Here is a 12,625-nt window from a genome sequence, read left to right as displayed (position 1 = left end):
AGCAGTAATTGGCCTCTAATACCAGTTGCTTTCTTTTTCCTCCCAGTTACTGGATCCCTGTGAAGAGTTTGACCCAGAGGTGAAAGCTGCCCTCTTCCATTCCTGGAAGCCCACTGTAGCTGAGGATTTCTATGATGAACCAGTCCTCTTCTGAGTGATGCTGGTGGAGAACTGTAGCCCAGGCAAGGACAGCAGAGAAAGATGTGTCTAACTCTGCAGCTGCAGAAAGTGTTTAAGATATTTTTTGTGGAATCCAAAAAAATGGATTGACAGGAAAAACTTTCAGCTGTTCTCCATCTTTGTAACCAGGACTACTTGATTCAAATTACTTTGTAAATAATTTATTACAAGCAAAACCTTGAAGCTCTTGTTAATAATAAAAAGTAGGTTAAATTTTTCACTTTAGACTTGCTTGGGGAATTGTAATTAAAAACAAAAGCCTAGTTTTATGTCACTCCACTGTCCCATATAACTGTAGACCCATCTGAATAGGAACTACATACATGCCTGCAGTTTATGCAACTACTTCACTGATGTGGTACAACTTGGTTTCTATCACCACGTGGGGGAGTGTAGAACATCCAGTTCCTTTACATTTGATGGAGACTGTTTAGTACAACATCGCTGAATTTGATCTAAGCATGGAGAATCACAGCACAGTAAAAGCTTTTTTTTTTTTTTTTTTTCTCTCTGAGCAAGCTGAAGCTATTTGCACTGAGGTGGGTTTTTTGTTGAGAATCTATTAAAATGTATATTAAAAATCCCCACTGCTGAATGGTTTATACAAGGCTGGATCAGTACACCCCTCCAGCAGACCTTCAAGTAGGCTCCTGTTGTGCAGTCTGTTCTGGTTTTACAGCCTGGCTTTCCACAGTCCCTGAAGGATTCAACATGAGAATCTGCTCAGGCTCCAGTGGCTTGGCTTTGTCCTGAGTCTGGGTCAGAGGGTGCACCATGGACATGTGGACATTAAGGTTATGGGCCTTTTCAAAACGCTTTCCACACTGGTCACAGGCAAACTCCAGCTCGGTCTCAGCTTTGTGTTTGGTCATGTGATATTTGAGAGACGCTCGCTGCCTGCATTGGAAACCACAGATTTCACATCTGGAAAGCAAAACACAATTAGAACAACACTACAGTGGCCCCAGCTACAGGTAAGGCTGTCAGTAGTTCATCACTAGTAAGAAACTAGGGTAACGCTCACTGAACAAAAAGGCTTCAACTCAAGAGATTGTATTAAAAAAATCTTCTGTTCCTGCACAGCAATTATCTGGGTAAATGGGTTTAGGAATATGAAGAATAAGATTGGTGACAGCTAATACGATTTCAGCACTTCAATGGAACATCTCTTGTGCATGGGACAGGGAAGATACTGGAGCAGCGCAGTACAAGAAATGCTAAGCTACTGAAGGCCTCTCGTTCATAGATTAAGGCCAGAAGGGACCATAGTGATATAACACAGGACACAGAACTTCCCCATAATTCCTACAATATCTTTTAGAAAAACATCCACCCTTGATTTAAAAAGTGCCAGTAATGGAGAATCCACCACAACCCTGGGTAAAGTGTTCCAATGGCTAAATACCCTCACTGTTAAGAACGTACACCTTATTTCCAGTCTGAATGTCTGACAATGGCTAGAAGTTGTACCTTTCTCTGCGAGATTGAAGAGCCCATTACTAAATATTTGTTCCCCGTGTAGATTATAATCAAGTCATCCCTTAACCTTCTTTTTGTTAAACAGACTGACTCAGAACTCAATCACTTCTAATCCATTACTCATTTGCAGGGCTCTCCAATTTATCAACATGCTTTTTGAACTGTGGATGGCAGAACTGGGTACAGGATTCCAGCAGCAGTTGCACCAGTGCCAACTAGAGGTAAAATAACCTCTCTACTTCTATTTATTTCCCTGTTTATACATCCCAGGATCACATTTAGCTCTTTTGGTCACAGTGGGCACTCATGTTCAGCTGATAATCCGCTACGCCCCACCAATCTTTTTCAGAGTCACTGCTTCCCAGGATAGAGTCCCCTATCCTGGAAGTGTAGCCTACATTTGTTCCTAGATGTATATGTTTATATCTATTTTCAAATGCATATTGTTTGCACCCATTTTACCAAACAATCCAGATTGCTCTGAATCAATGACCTGTCCTCATTATTTACTAATTCCCCAGTTTCTGCATCTACTGGGAGCTGAGGCAACGCAAATTAGAAAGCGTGAGAGTGAGCCTGCAAAGGGAGCGCACTGGGGTGCAGGGCCGGCTCCAGGCACCAGGCACCCAAGCTGGTGCTTGGGGCGGCACCTGGAGGGGGGGGGGGGCGGCGGCGCGGCGCTCCGGCCGCCGGGGAGAGTGGGGCCACAGCCGGGCTCGCCGTCCTCCGCGCCCCCTCCCCCCGGCCGCCGGGGCGAGCCCTGCTGGGGCTCGCCGCCCTGCGCTCTGGCCGCTGAGGAGCGGGGCCCCCGGCGCTCGGGCCGCCGGGGGGGGGGAGAGCCGAGCCCCAGCTGGGGCTCGCTGCCCTGCCCCCCGGGCCCTCGCCCCCGCGGGGGGGGGGCGGCCGGCCGGAAGCTTTTTCGCCTGGGGCAGCGAAAAAGCCAGAGCCGGCCCTGCTGGGGTGGAGCTAAAAGGAGTCCTGGAAACAGATAAGTCTAGCTAGTTTGACCAGTAAAGGGAGACTCCCAATTGGTCAGGATCATGATTAGTCACAAACCAAATGTACAACTAGGAAATGTCTCCCTTAGTTACATCACCTCCCTGCTGCTAGCTACAAGGACCGAGAAATCCCTACACTTCCTAGCATAGGCAGCAGGTCTGGTTTCCAGACACCACATGACTTCTTCCAGTACAGCAGGCCCCAGTTTATTTGAACTTTTCTGAACCTGACTTCAGAGAAGTGTGTCTTTAAATGAATTTCTTACCCTGCCTCTTCAGCTTCCAATCTGGATTTTCTGATGAAAACGCCAACATCTTACAGCGAGACTCTTGGATGGGGCCTTTTTCTAAACCTTTAACTATACACACCAATTCTTTGCCACTCTGACTAGTGGAAGGAAATCATACAGATGCATATTTTAAAGGGGGTCTAACCGGTGACCCTGTCTATTCATTTACTTTATTACATCACTATGATGTGCATAAGGCTAAAGTGCACTTACTGGAGGGGCTTTGCTCCTGAATGGCGCATCTGATGGACTGAGAGGTGTTTGCGTTGTTTGAAGGTCTGCCCACATTCATCACAGATATAATTCCGTACCTCTGCAGGGAGAACAGAGATGGTGAAGGAGTCATTGGCACTGTTGACATCTTAACACCTCATTGATACACAGAAGCCCCTGCTTACCAGAAGCAATTTAAGCTAAACCATGAAGTTCCTTCACTAGCACCTGATGTGGGAAGTAGCTCAAATCCTCCCAAAAGATGGCATGGCCTGGAGGCCTATCAGTACCAAACAAACAGGGGGAAGGGGGTTCCTTAAGCAAATACCACAGTGATAGGGCAGTTTCATACCCAACCCAAAGTCTTGGCACAGTGAAGTCATCTTGTTCTTGCATAACACCCTCCCTTCGGTTGTGAGCAGCCACTGTCAGCAGGAAGTACCTGTATGAATGAGTTTCACATGGCGCTGTAGGTACCGATCGATCATGAACACCTTGTTGCAGCCAGGGTGGGGACAAGGCCTCTCCCGCACTTCTTCATGATGCTCCTTTATGTGTTTCTAAAAATAAAGATTGGAGACAGGAGTCTCTTTACCCTACTAGGGGTCAGAAGTTAGTTCACACTCCTAATCAATAGCTTACATAGCACAAGCCAGAAGACTCAAGGGAAAAAGCCAGCAGTGCAGGCCTACACATCACATCTAGTTCACTGTGTGAAATGACTCAAGCTTGCATCCAAGCCTGCAAGTCCGTCCTTCTGTAAGACTTTAATAAAACATTGTTAAACCTTCTCTCCACCAACATTAGGCACCAAGCAGCCCATTAGCCTGCAGCGTTTCCAAAAGGGCTCCCCAGCAAGGCAATGGCTGAATCTCAGGACAGAAGACGAAGCACAGCATGAGTCGGAAAGAGACCAGTTCCTCTTTCCACTTGGAATGGAACAAAGACCTCAGACACTACACGGGTCACGCAGCTGAACTGTTCACTTTGACCCATCCCTGTCCTTCAAGAGAAGGGAAAGGAATGCCCAGATACCATTCTTAATTCTCTACTCGCATGAAAGGTGACTCGTCCCCTTTAATAGCTCACAGCACCTACACTGGAAATAACAAGTCACGTGTTAATTCTTAACTTACCTTCATGCCATCGGCCCCTCTGTATACAGCTGTGCACCCCTGGTAAGGACACTTGTAGATGGTAGGCAGCTCCTCCCTGAAAAGCAGAGAATTACTCCAGTGAGATTGTGCTAATCTCAGAGAGTCTCACGCCTCCTTGCTCAGTTCAGTTACCTTTCACATTTGATCTTTTTTTTCCAGCCTGGCTTGGGTCCTGGCTTCTTTCTTATTTTGGGCTCTTCGGCCTTCTTCGCTTCTTTATTTTCACTCTTTTTGTTGGACCCCCTACGGCAAGGAACAACAATGTAAAGAGATGAATGAGAATGTTTGTTTGATATTTCATTTGTATTGAATTCAAGTCTAATTTCACCTGAGATGGCCCAACTAGCTCAGCGAAGGTCTGGAGACACACAGGTGCTCTCTGCACATGGGAGTGCGGGAGGAGGAGGAATGCAGTCCCTGATAGATCACATTCACCTGCTGTGCAGCTCAGTGAACCATTCTACTGAGGCACCGTAAATCACGTCTCTAGGTGCCAATAGGTTAGGAAGGGAGTGAGGGAGATGTGGAGAGCTTGAGTTCTGGGTCATGTGAGAGCAAACAAACCCTTCTTCCCTGGGTCGGCCTCCCCCATCCCAGAAAACCCAAAGAAGTGGGTCAGGGGACGCTGATGCTAATGCCTGCGCTATACCTATGCTGTGGATAAAGAACCAAGTTGTGTTAAAAAAGCAAAGTAAAAAAAAAAGCCCCTTACTTCTTTTCTGGATAAGGCTCAAAGGAGTCATCTGAAGATTGCATGGTTCTCTTATCATTCTCATCTTCACTCAAGAAGTCTCTGAGAAAGAGAAGAAACTTTATAATACATGGTTTGGATGAAACCTCAGCACTTACACTCCAATTTGCTGGTTTCTTTAGCAGTCATCAATATTTGTTCTTCAATCTCCTGCACAAAAAGTCATGGCAACTGAGGTGCAAAACAGTCTCTTCCCACATCATCTCTTAAAGCAAGAAAAAAAACACACCCCAAGGAACACTTGAAACTGCAGAATCGACTTCTTTGGAGATTACAGCTCAGCAAGAATAAACTGAGTATTGTAATGAGAAAAAAGTCTGGCCATGCAGTTAGAGAGATTTACTGGAAGTTGTAAGAGTGGAATTGTCACAACCAACCTCTGCAATAGGACAGGCAATTTTGCAGAGCAAGAACATAATACAATTGTTCTGACACAAAGTTAATTACGCTGCAGCTCATTCCACATTCTCCTAACAGCAGCCAATAGGCTTGGGCTTTTTATCCTAGTTCTAGAAACAAACAATTCCGGGGTCAAGAAGGAGACAACAACATTCCGGCATCTTCTGTGTAACATTTTTCAGGCTCCTAGCTACATTTTTTAATTACACTTGCAAAAGGCAGGCTAGTACTTTTGACCCAGAACAACTATGCTATATGGTCACTTATTTAGGTGCTTCACTTTAGACACCCTCTTTTGGGAATTTTGGCCTAATTTTCTTCCACTGTTACGAGGGGTTATGATGATTGCAAAAATTGATAGGCTCTAAGTGTCATTTACTGCCACTCGGCAAGTTCCCATCAAACATGCTCCTTTTGTAAGTAAAGACAAGATTTCGCTAAGTGCAGTGCGATATCTGACAACCAAGATGGATTCTCCTTTAGATATCCACACCGATGACTATTCTGGAATCCAGACTCTCAGAAGATGGAAATGAGAATGAACTATGAGACAGAATAGAAGCTATATGGGCCTGCAGTGCTGGCAACCATCTCACCAGACCCAGCACAGAGCTGGGCAATACCAAACCGGGTCCTTGAAAGACACAGGGCAGCTCTGCTGGGAAACTTTTTCAGAAGCTGCTAAAACATCTATCAGGGATTCCAAATGCCATTTAAAGAAAAATGGGGCACAATTAGGAAAAAGGAATACGGGGTGTCAGCTCAGTGAACTTTTATCAAGATCACTACAAAGAAACCAGTCTGTGTTAGATGCTGGGTCCAAGGGAAGAAGGGGTCTCCCATGACCAGGTCACACTGGAGAATTAGATTTCCCTCGGCTGATCATTTTCATGCTTGCAAAGAACATTTAGGCTATTTTAAACCCACTCTTCTCTCACCCCTCAGAAAGGTCACTGAACTCGTCTTTTACCCGCTCATCCGACGTTGAAGACAGAACCTGCTTCCCACTCAACTGTCCTAGGAAATAAAGGAGAACACTGCATATTACAAACAAAAAGCAGCTAAAAGAAGCCCGCAAACGGAGAATTCACTCACAGCAACTGGCTACATACACTCTCTTTGAGGATGGGTTAACCACATATGTGACTGCAGGGCTTCACAAGACCTGTGGCCTTCACCTCCTATACTCCAGGAACTGTTATGGATCGGTTTTGCCCCAATGCCCATGTAAACACTCTTGATTCTGACCCATACCAGTTTCTGATTTGTGGTTGTAATATATCTGAGACTAAGTAGCTTTCAATTACGTTTCCTCTTGTCAGCACCAGGAAGTCTCGCTCACGCCTTTTTCAGATGCATGATCCAGAAAACAAGGTGGAGTCACCCAAGCCCACCTGTTTAAAGTCAGGAGATAATCCCCAGTGGTGTCACACACGTCACCTTGAGAAGGGACAAGAGATGAAGGTGCCAAATCAGGCCTACAGGGTGAATGGAAGCAGCTCTCTAAGTACTTACTGGTCCACTGCTGGAATCATGCTGGAAAGTTTCCCGTGAATGTCTGAGGGCAGTGACCAGGCTCTCCCTGGTTCCTCACACACCTGCTATGGTGCTGGAGAGGGAGGAGGCAAGGCCATCCACCCAGCAGCTCAGGGACTCACCTTGTATTAACAATAAGGGAAACTGTGGTAGTGTAGCCCAGGAGTGAAGAGCTAACAACTGCACTGAATTGTACAACCCCCTGCACAAACGGTTCTCTGAAATGTCAGCACACGCCACATGGAAACACACCGAGAGCTCCCAGAGTGCAGAGGAGCAGTCCTCCCCACCACGGCCCATTTCACTCACTCGGCACTTTTCATCTTGAATCTCCACTGGGGCGGAAGCAGTCTCATCCCCATCAACAGACTGGGAAACTTGGGCACAAAGAGGCAAAGTGACTTGCTCAAGGCCACAGAGCAAGTGCGTGGCAAAGCCACGATTTGACTCCACATGCTTCTGGGCCCCAGCCCTGTGCTCAGAGCGCAGCTTCCACGGTTTATTTTTAAATACGCTTCCTTTCTGCAATGCTCAGTTTCTAACATCAACCTGGACTGAGGTTTAGGTGCTTTTGATTGCTGTCTATGCCATCCTGGAAAACCACCCATCCCGGAGGTGATAGCACAGTCAGAAAGTTCTGCATGGACCCAGCCTCGGAATCTGGGGAAAAGGGCCTTCACCTTTCCCCATACGGTTGGAGGTCGCTTTTTAGGCAAAACTCTTACCTGGGGCACTGCTCAGTGGAGAGGCTGACTGGGGCAGACTTTTCTCCTGTAAAGAGACTGGACTGTCCTCTTGTGAATGAGATGAATTCCTGCTCTGTGGCAACTGATTCTCAGCTCCGAGTGGCTCCGATGTGGTCCCTTTGTTTACTGGCTGCTCGCAAGTGACTGTCCTTGCTGGAGCAAGCTGGGGCCTGGGCGCAGAGGCAGCCCCAGCATTGTCTGCACTTGCCCCGTTGTCAGTCAGACGCTGTGCTGTGCTCTTGTTCCATTCCCATGTAACAGACAAGGCATTATCGACAAGCACCGTGCTGCAATCAGAATCTGTATCCATAACATAGTCATGCCCGTTTCCACAGCCCCACACGGCTCGAATTATCCCACAGTACTCGGAAGATAACACACTCTGCAGGCTTGGCACAGACTGGCAGTTCCCCGCATGGTTGTGGGTCCACGTAACCAAATTATGCAGGCACTGGGGGCTGGATGTGATCAAGTCTACTGTTCAAACGGGAAAGAAGAGCATGCAAGCAGTTAGCTGCTTTGGCAGTCCCAGACTGTCGACCGGTGCTTATCCCCACTTACATAGCATGGTGATGGGTTGTTTTGCTATCTATCTGGCTCTTTATGCCATGCCCAACAGCTAAGCTGAACCATTTAAAAACACCTGAAACGAGTGGCTGTAAAACATCCAGAGTTGATGGGGGAGCTCGGGCAGGCAGAGGACCCAAAAGTACTTTTTAAAAGAATGCATCTACTGGAATTTTTTAATGATCTGGTTTTAAAAAATAACCTGATAAATCGGGAATACTACAAAGCTGTTTTCTGCTTCTCTGCTGGGTCTGAGGGACTTTTGGGCAGGCCCAAAAACGTGACCAGATATACTCAGTCCTAGCCCCCTTCCCCTCTCTGAATGCCCTGCTGCCTCTGCAGCTGATGCCACTACTGGAAAACCCCCTTGTGTGGAACCTGCTAGGAGAGCGAACAGGCGAGATCCCAGAGCAGTGCACAAGTCTGATGTCCTCGTCTAATGCATGACACAGGAAGTACAAAGGACCATGAAGCAGTGACACTGACTAGACACACAACTGTCAAATGCACTAAAGGAACAAACTGAAGGGAACTTCTTTAAATGACCAGATTTCAAGTTAGTGGCGTCTCGTCTGAGTGTCCAGTCGAAAACCCCAAACCCTCCTTTGACAGTATCACAGAACAAACAAAAAATAGTTCCCAATAATTCTGTACTGCACTTACCCAAACAGGGGGCTTCTGCATCTGCCTGTGGCTGCACATCACTGTTCCTACACACAAAACAAAGCAGCACATGAAGAATCTCTTCCAGGAAGACAGAAAACCAGGAACGCGGTAGCAGCTAGAGACAGGGCAGTAACAAAACTAATGTATCTAAACGTGGCAGTAACAGATAAACGAGCACATGCTGTCTACAGAGAAAACAGATTCAGTCATTAGCTGTTTACAGCTGCTAAAAATACATCCTGTCCTGGGAGTTCAGTACCCGGAAATTCCACAAGTAAACTAACATATACAAATGTACAGAAATTTATGACTTGAAAAATGAACATGAATAAAAAAACTCAACACATACTTTCCTTTTGACTTTATATGGCCTGTGGGAGATGCATTCACCCTCTGAATAAACGTCTTGAGGACGCTGCGACACTTGTAAAACTGGGCATGGCATTTCTTGCAGACATATTGCGGGAGAGCAGGATCTTGTCGGACTGCTACTCCGACCAGTCGCTGGAAATCTGTGAAAAACACTTGATCCACACGTCGCTGCTTCTCCGAGTTCTCCCCCGTTACAGGAACCTTCCCAAAAGCATTCCGCAAGCTCCGGGAGGAAAACTTCCCATGGCAGAGTCGGCAATATCCTACGCTCAGGGCTCTACCAATTCCTAAGTAAGAAGGAAGGATGAAAATAAGTCAGTTCTTACAAATGTACAGGGACTGTCGTGTGTTTGTACAGCACCTAGCACAACGGGCCAGACATGGTTGTGGCCCTTATGAGTTACCACACTACAAATGTTACACAATGACTTCACTCTAAGGCAGCGCATTGCCTTAAAAGAGGCTTGGGTGCAGGGCAACCAGGGCACTCCTTCACTCCAGCCCAAGATCAAGGTAATCATGTGCGAGGCATGCCTGAGGAGTTAAGGAAACAGCTGCATTTGAGAAGTCAGCAACCGCTGCTGTGTAAACCTGTGCTCAGGAAAAGCAAGGGCACCAGTGAAATGGGATTAAGCAGCATGAGGGGACACAAACCTCTCCCTCTAGAGTTCATCAACCCACAAGCGATTACTTCAAAGTAACACACCACGCCCGCCCAAGGACTGAACAGCCTGCCAGCCCAGCACCATGCCGGAGTGTGGCTCTCCAACCCTCCCATGGCAGCCCACTGCACTCCTGCTGAACTACCCTGTAAAGAGGATTTCAGTTCTGCCCTTACCCAAAGTGACAGTTACTAACTGGCAGCAGGGGGTGGGTGACTACAGTACCGCTGTATTCACTTCTACCCCAGCTGAATACAGATCACTTGCATCTGAAGAAGTGAGGTTCTTACCCACGAAAGCTTATGCTCCCAATACTTCTGTTAGTCTTAAAGGTGCCACAGGACCCTCTGTTACTTTTTACAGATCACAGACTGACCCAGCGAGGGAACACACAAGAGATTTCTGTCTGCTGACCCTAAGGCACATGCCTCTGAGAAGCCAGCACAACATTTCAAATCTTACAACTTCATAATGCGCAGCACCCAATGTGCCCAGAAACCAAGCACTCAACAATCAGTCAGGCCCTAGCAGAACAGTATTAACGGCATTTAAAACTGGGTTTATGTCAATGCAACAGAGATGTCATCCAGCCAGAACCACAGGCTGCATCAGGAAAGCCCATGGACCTTCCCCAACTGGTCAGCCCTAACCTTGGCCTCTCTACCCCATCCTTGCACTACGGCTTCTCCTGCCTCTGACGCCCCCACCATGCTCATCTGAGTGCACAGTCCTTTCACAGGCTCTGGGGTTTTGCACCCCGGAGGGCAGTATGTACCAATGGACACTAGAAGGGTGTACATGGGAGCTGCACTCCCTTCTGATACCAGGGAATCAAAGCAGTACCCTAGGCCATTCCCCTCACTCATGTCTGCACTGAAGAGCGGACTGCCTTGACCTGCACAATTCTCTGCAGATGAGGAGCGGCACGTGGTAGTAAAAGCCCTCCCTGCTCAATTTGGAGTTTTTTTACAGGCAGGAGAAAGCTCAGACACTACCGATGGCTTTTTGGGCTTTGATAGGGTTTTATCACTAGTTATATTACAAATGTTGCAACTTGACTTCATGTGTAACTAACTGCTTTCAAAAAAAAAGTTTCCCCTTCAAACAAACAATGTAGCTGTTTCAGGTACAACCCTCAACTCACACAAATATATACAAATAATACAGAATCAGTGCATTCTCAAAGGCCAATGGTCTAGGGCAGGGGTTCTCAAACGGGGGGGCAGGACCCCTCAGGGAGTCGCAAGCTGTCAGCCTCCATCCCAAACCCATTTTTGCCTCCATCATTTATAATGGTGTTAAATATATTAAAAAGTGTTTTTAACTTATAAGGGGGTCGCACACAGAGGCTTGCTGTGTGAAAGGGGTCACCAGTACAAACGTTTGAGAGCCACTGGTCGAGGGTGTCCAGTACTCTGGTACTTCAGAACAACCCTCCCTCTCTTCCACACCCTTAGCACAATGCGCTGTCAAGGAGAGATTGTACTGCCTGACTGTAGCGATGACCAGCTCATGCCTGGAAGCAGGGCAATGATAACACTTCTAATGTGTATCCTCATTCATGGAGCTGCCCGTAGAAACCTTTCATAGCTATGGTATAGCGGGGGGGGGCATCTTTAAATGCTGAAAGGTTTAGACCATCTGTGCCCCCAACCTGCTCATTTTATTCTATCACACAAATAAGTGGCCTTGACTTACTGCAGACTCTACATTTCATTTGAACAGACGACTTCCTAACTCTGCTTTTTTCAGCAGATTTCAAATCCCACAATCTGGAACTTTCATTGATGTTTTCCCCATTTTTCTCTCTTCTTTTACTATGGAGTGTCACCCTGCCAGCGGATAAACACCTCCAAACATCTTCTCAGACAGGCACACTGGGTGCTTGTGTCAGAAGCAGAGCTGCTCACAGTAGTCCCCCAGACAAGAAGCTAAAATATCAGGGTTGGAAGGGACCTCAGGAAGTCATCTAGTCCAACCCCCTGCGCAAAGCAGGACCAATCCCCAGACAGATTTACCCCAATTCCCTAAATGGCCCCCTCAAGGACTGAACTCACAACCCCACGTGTAGCAGGCCAATGCTCAAACCACTGAGCTATCCCTCCCCCCTCTATTCAACAAAACCGGCTCTGGGGACACCACCCCTACAAGCTGAAATCCAAGCACTTCTCTTGTGAGGAGAATTGACAAATGACTGGTTTCCTGCCACTTTCTGTACTTGTTTGGGGCTGGATTTATAGTTACTCGCAGCTCCTCCCCATCACCCCTGCTAGCAGAAACCGCATTTCCTGGGCTACAGGATGCTGGCCCAGCAGCCCTGGACTCTGGCAGCCTCCAAGGCCCCACGAGCTGGTTTGCTGCCCCCACAGCCAGGGACTCCCACTGGTGGTCAAGATCAAGGGCCCCCCCTTCTGTGCCTTTCCCGGGCCCGGCCAACTCTATCCCTGGTCCGAGGCCAGCTGGCCCTAGCTCCGGGAGCCGAGGCCCACCCTGCCATTTTAGTGTGGGTTGTGCAGGTGATTTCGGGGACGGAGGATTGTCAGCCGGCAGCCCGGGCTCGGAGAAGCCACTCCTGCCCCAAAGCATCCCTCGCCCGTAGGGCCGGGCTC

At 47.6% G+C, this 12,625-nt stretch overlaps 2 protein-coding genes across 2 annotated transcripts in view; one reads left to right on the top strand and one right to left on the bottom strand.

Moving 5' to 3' along the window:
• FANCA (FA complementation group A) overlaps nucleotides 1–405 on the top strand; it is a 56,680-nt gene extending 56,275 nt beyond the window's left edge. The window contains exon 43 of the mRNA XM_026663729.1: nucleotides 47–405. Coding sequence (XP_026519514.1) covers nucleotides 47–154 — 108 coding nt within the window. The 3' untranslated portion in view covers nucleotides 155–405. The remainder of the gene's footprint in view (nucleotides 1–46) is intronic.
• A 244-nt stretch (nucleotides 406–649) lies between these two features.
• On the bottom strand, nucleotides 650–10,103 carry LOC113409606 (zinc finger protein 276-like). Its single transcript, XM_029914245.1, has 11 exons — nucleotides 10,061–10,103; nucleotides 9,332–9,641; nucleotides 8,980–9,026; nucleotides 7,729–8,223; nucleotides 6,406–6,484; nucleotides 5,030–5,110; nucleotides 4,450–4,560; nucleotides 4,297–4,372; nucleotides 3,603–3,720; nucleotides 3,161–3,260; nucleotides 650–1,104 (listed from the first exon to the last, which is right to left on the bottom strand). Exons 1-11 carry the CDS (start codon nucleotides 10,101–10,103, stop codon nucleotides 819–821), a joined length of 1,746 nt encoding a protein of 581 aa, XP_029770105.1. The 3' UTR covers nucleotides 650–818.
• Between the last annotated feature and the right edge of the window lie 2,522 nt (nucleotides 10,104–12,625).

Source organism: Terrapene carolina, unplaced genomic scaffold (assembly GCF_002925995.2).
Source record: "Terrapene carolina triunguis isolate 2854851 unplaced genomic scaffold, T_m_triunguis-2.0 Scaffold33911, whole genome shotgun sequence".
NCBI classification, from domain to species: Eukaryota; Metazoa; Chordata; order Testudines; family Emydidae; genus Terrapene; species Terrapene triunguis.
This window is presented reverse-complemented; position numbering and strand designations above follow the sequence as displayed.

Coding starts and splice junctions, on each gene's coding strand:
- LOC113409606 (XM_029914245.1), bottom strand. CDS start 10,103: ATGGTGCTGGGCTGGCAGGCTGTTCAGTCCTTGGGCGGGCGTG. Junction 9,642..10,060: donor TCAGTCCTTGGGCGGGCGTG/GTGTGTTACTTT, acceptor CTTCTTACTTAG/GAATTGGTAGAGCCCTGAGC. Junction 8,224..8,979: donor TGCAGAAGCCCCCTGTTTGG/GTAAGTGCAGTA, acceptor TTTGAACAGTAG/ACTTGATCACATCCAGCCCC.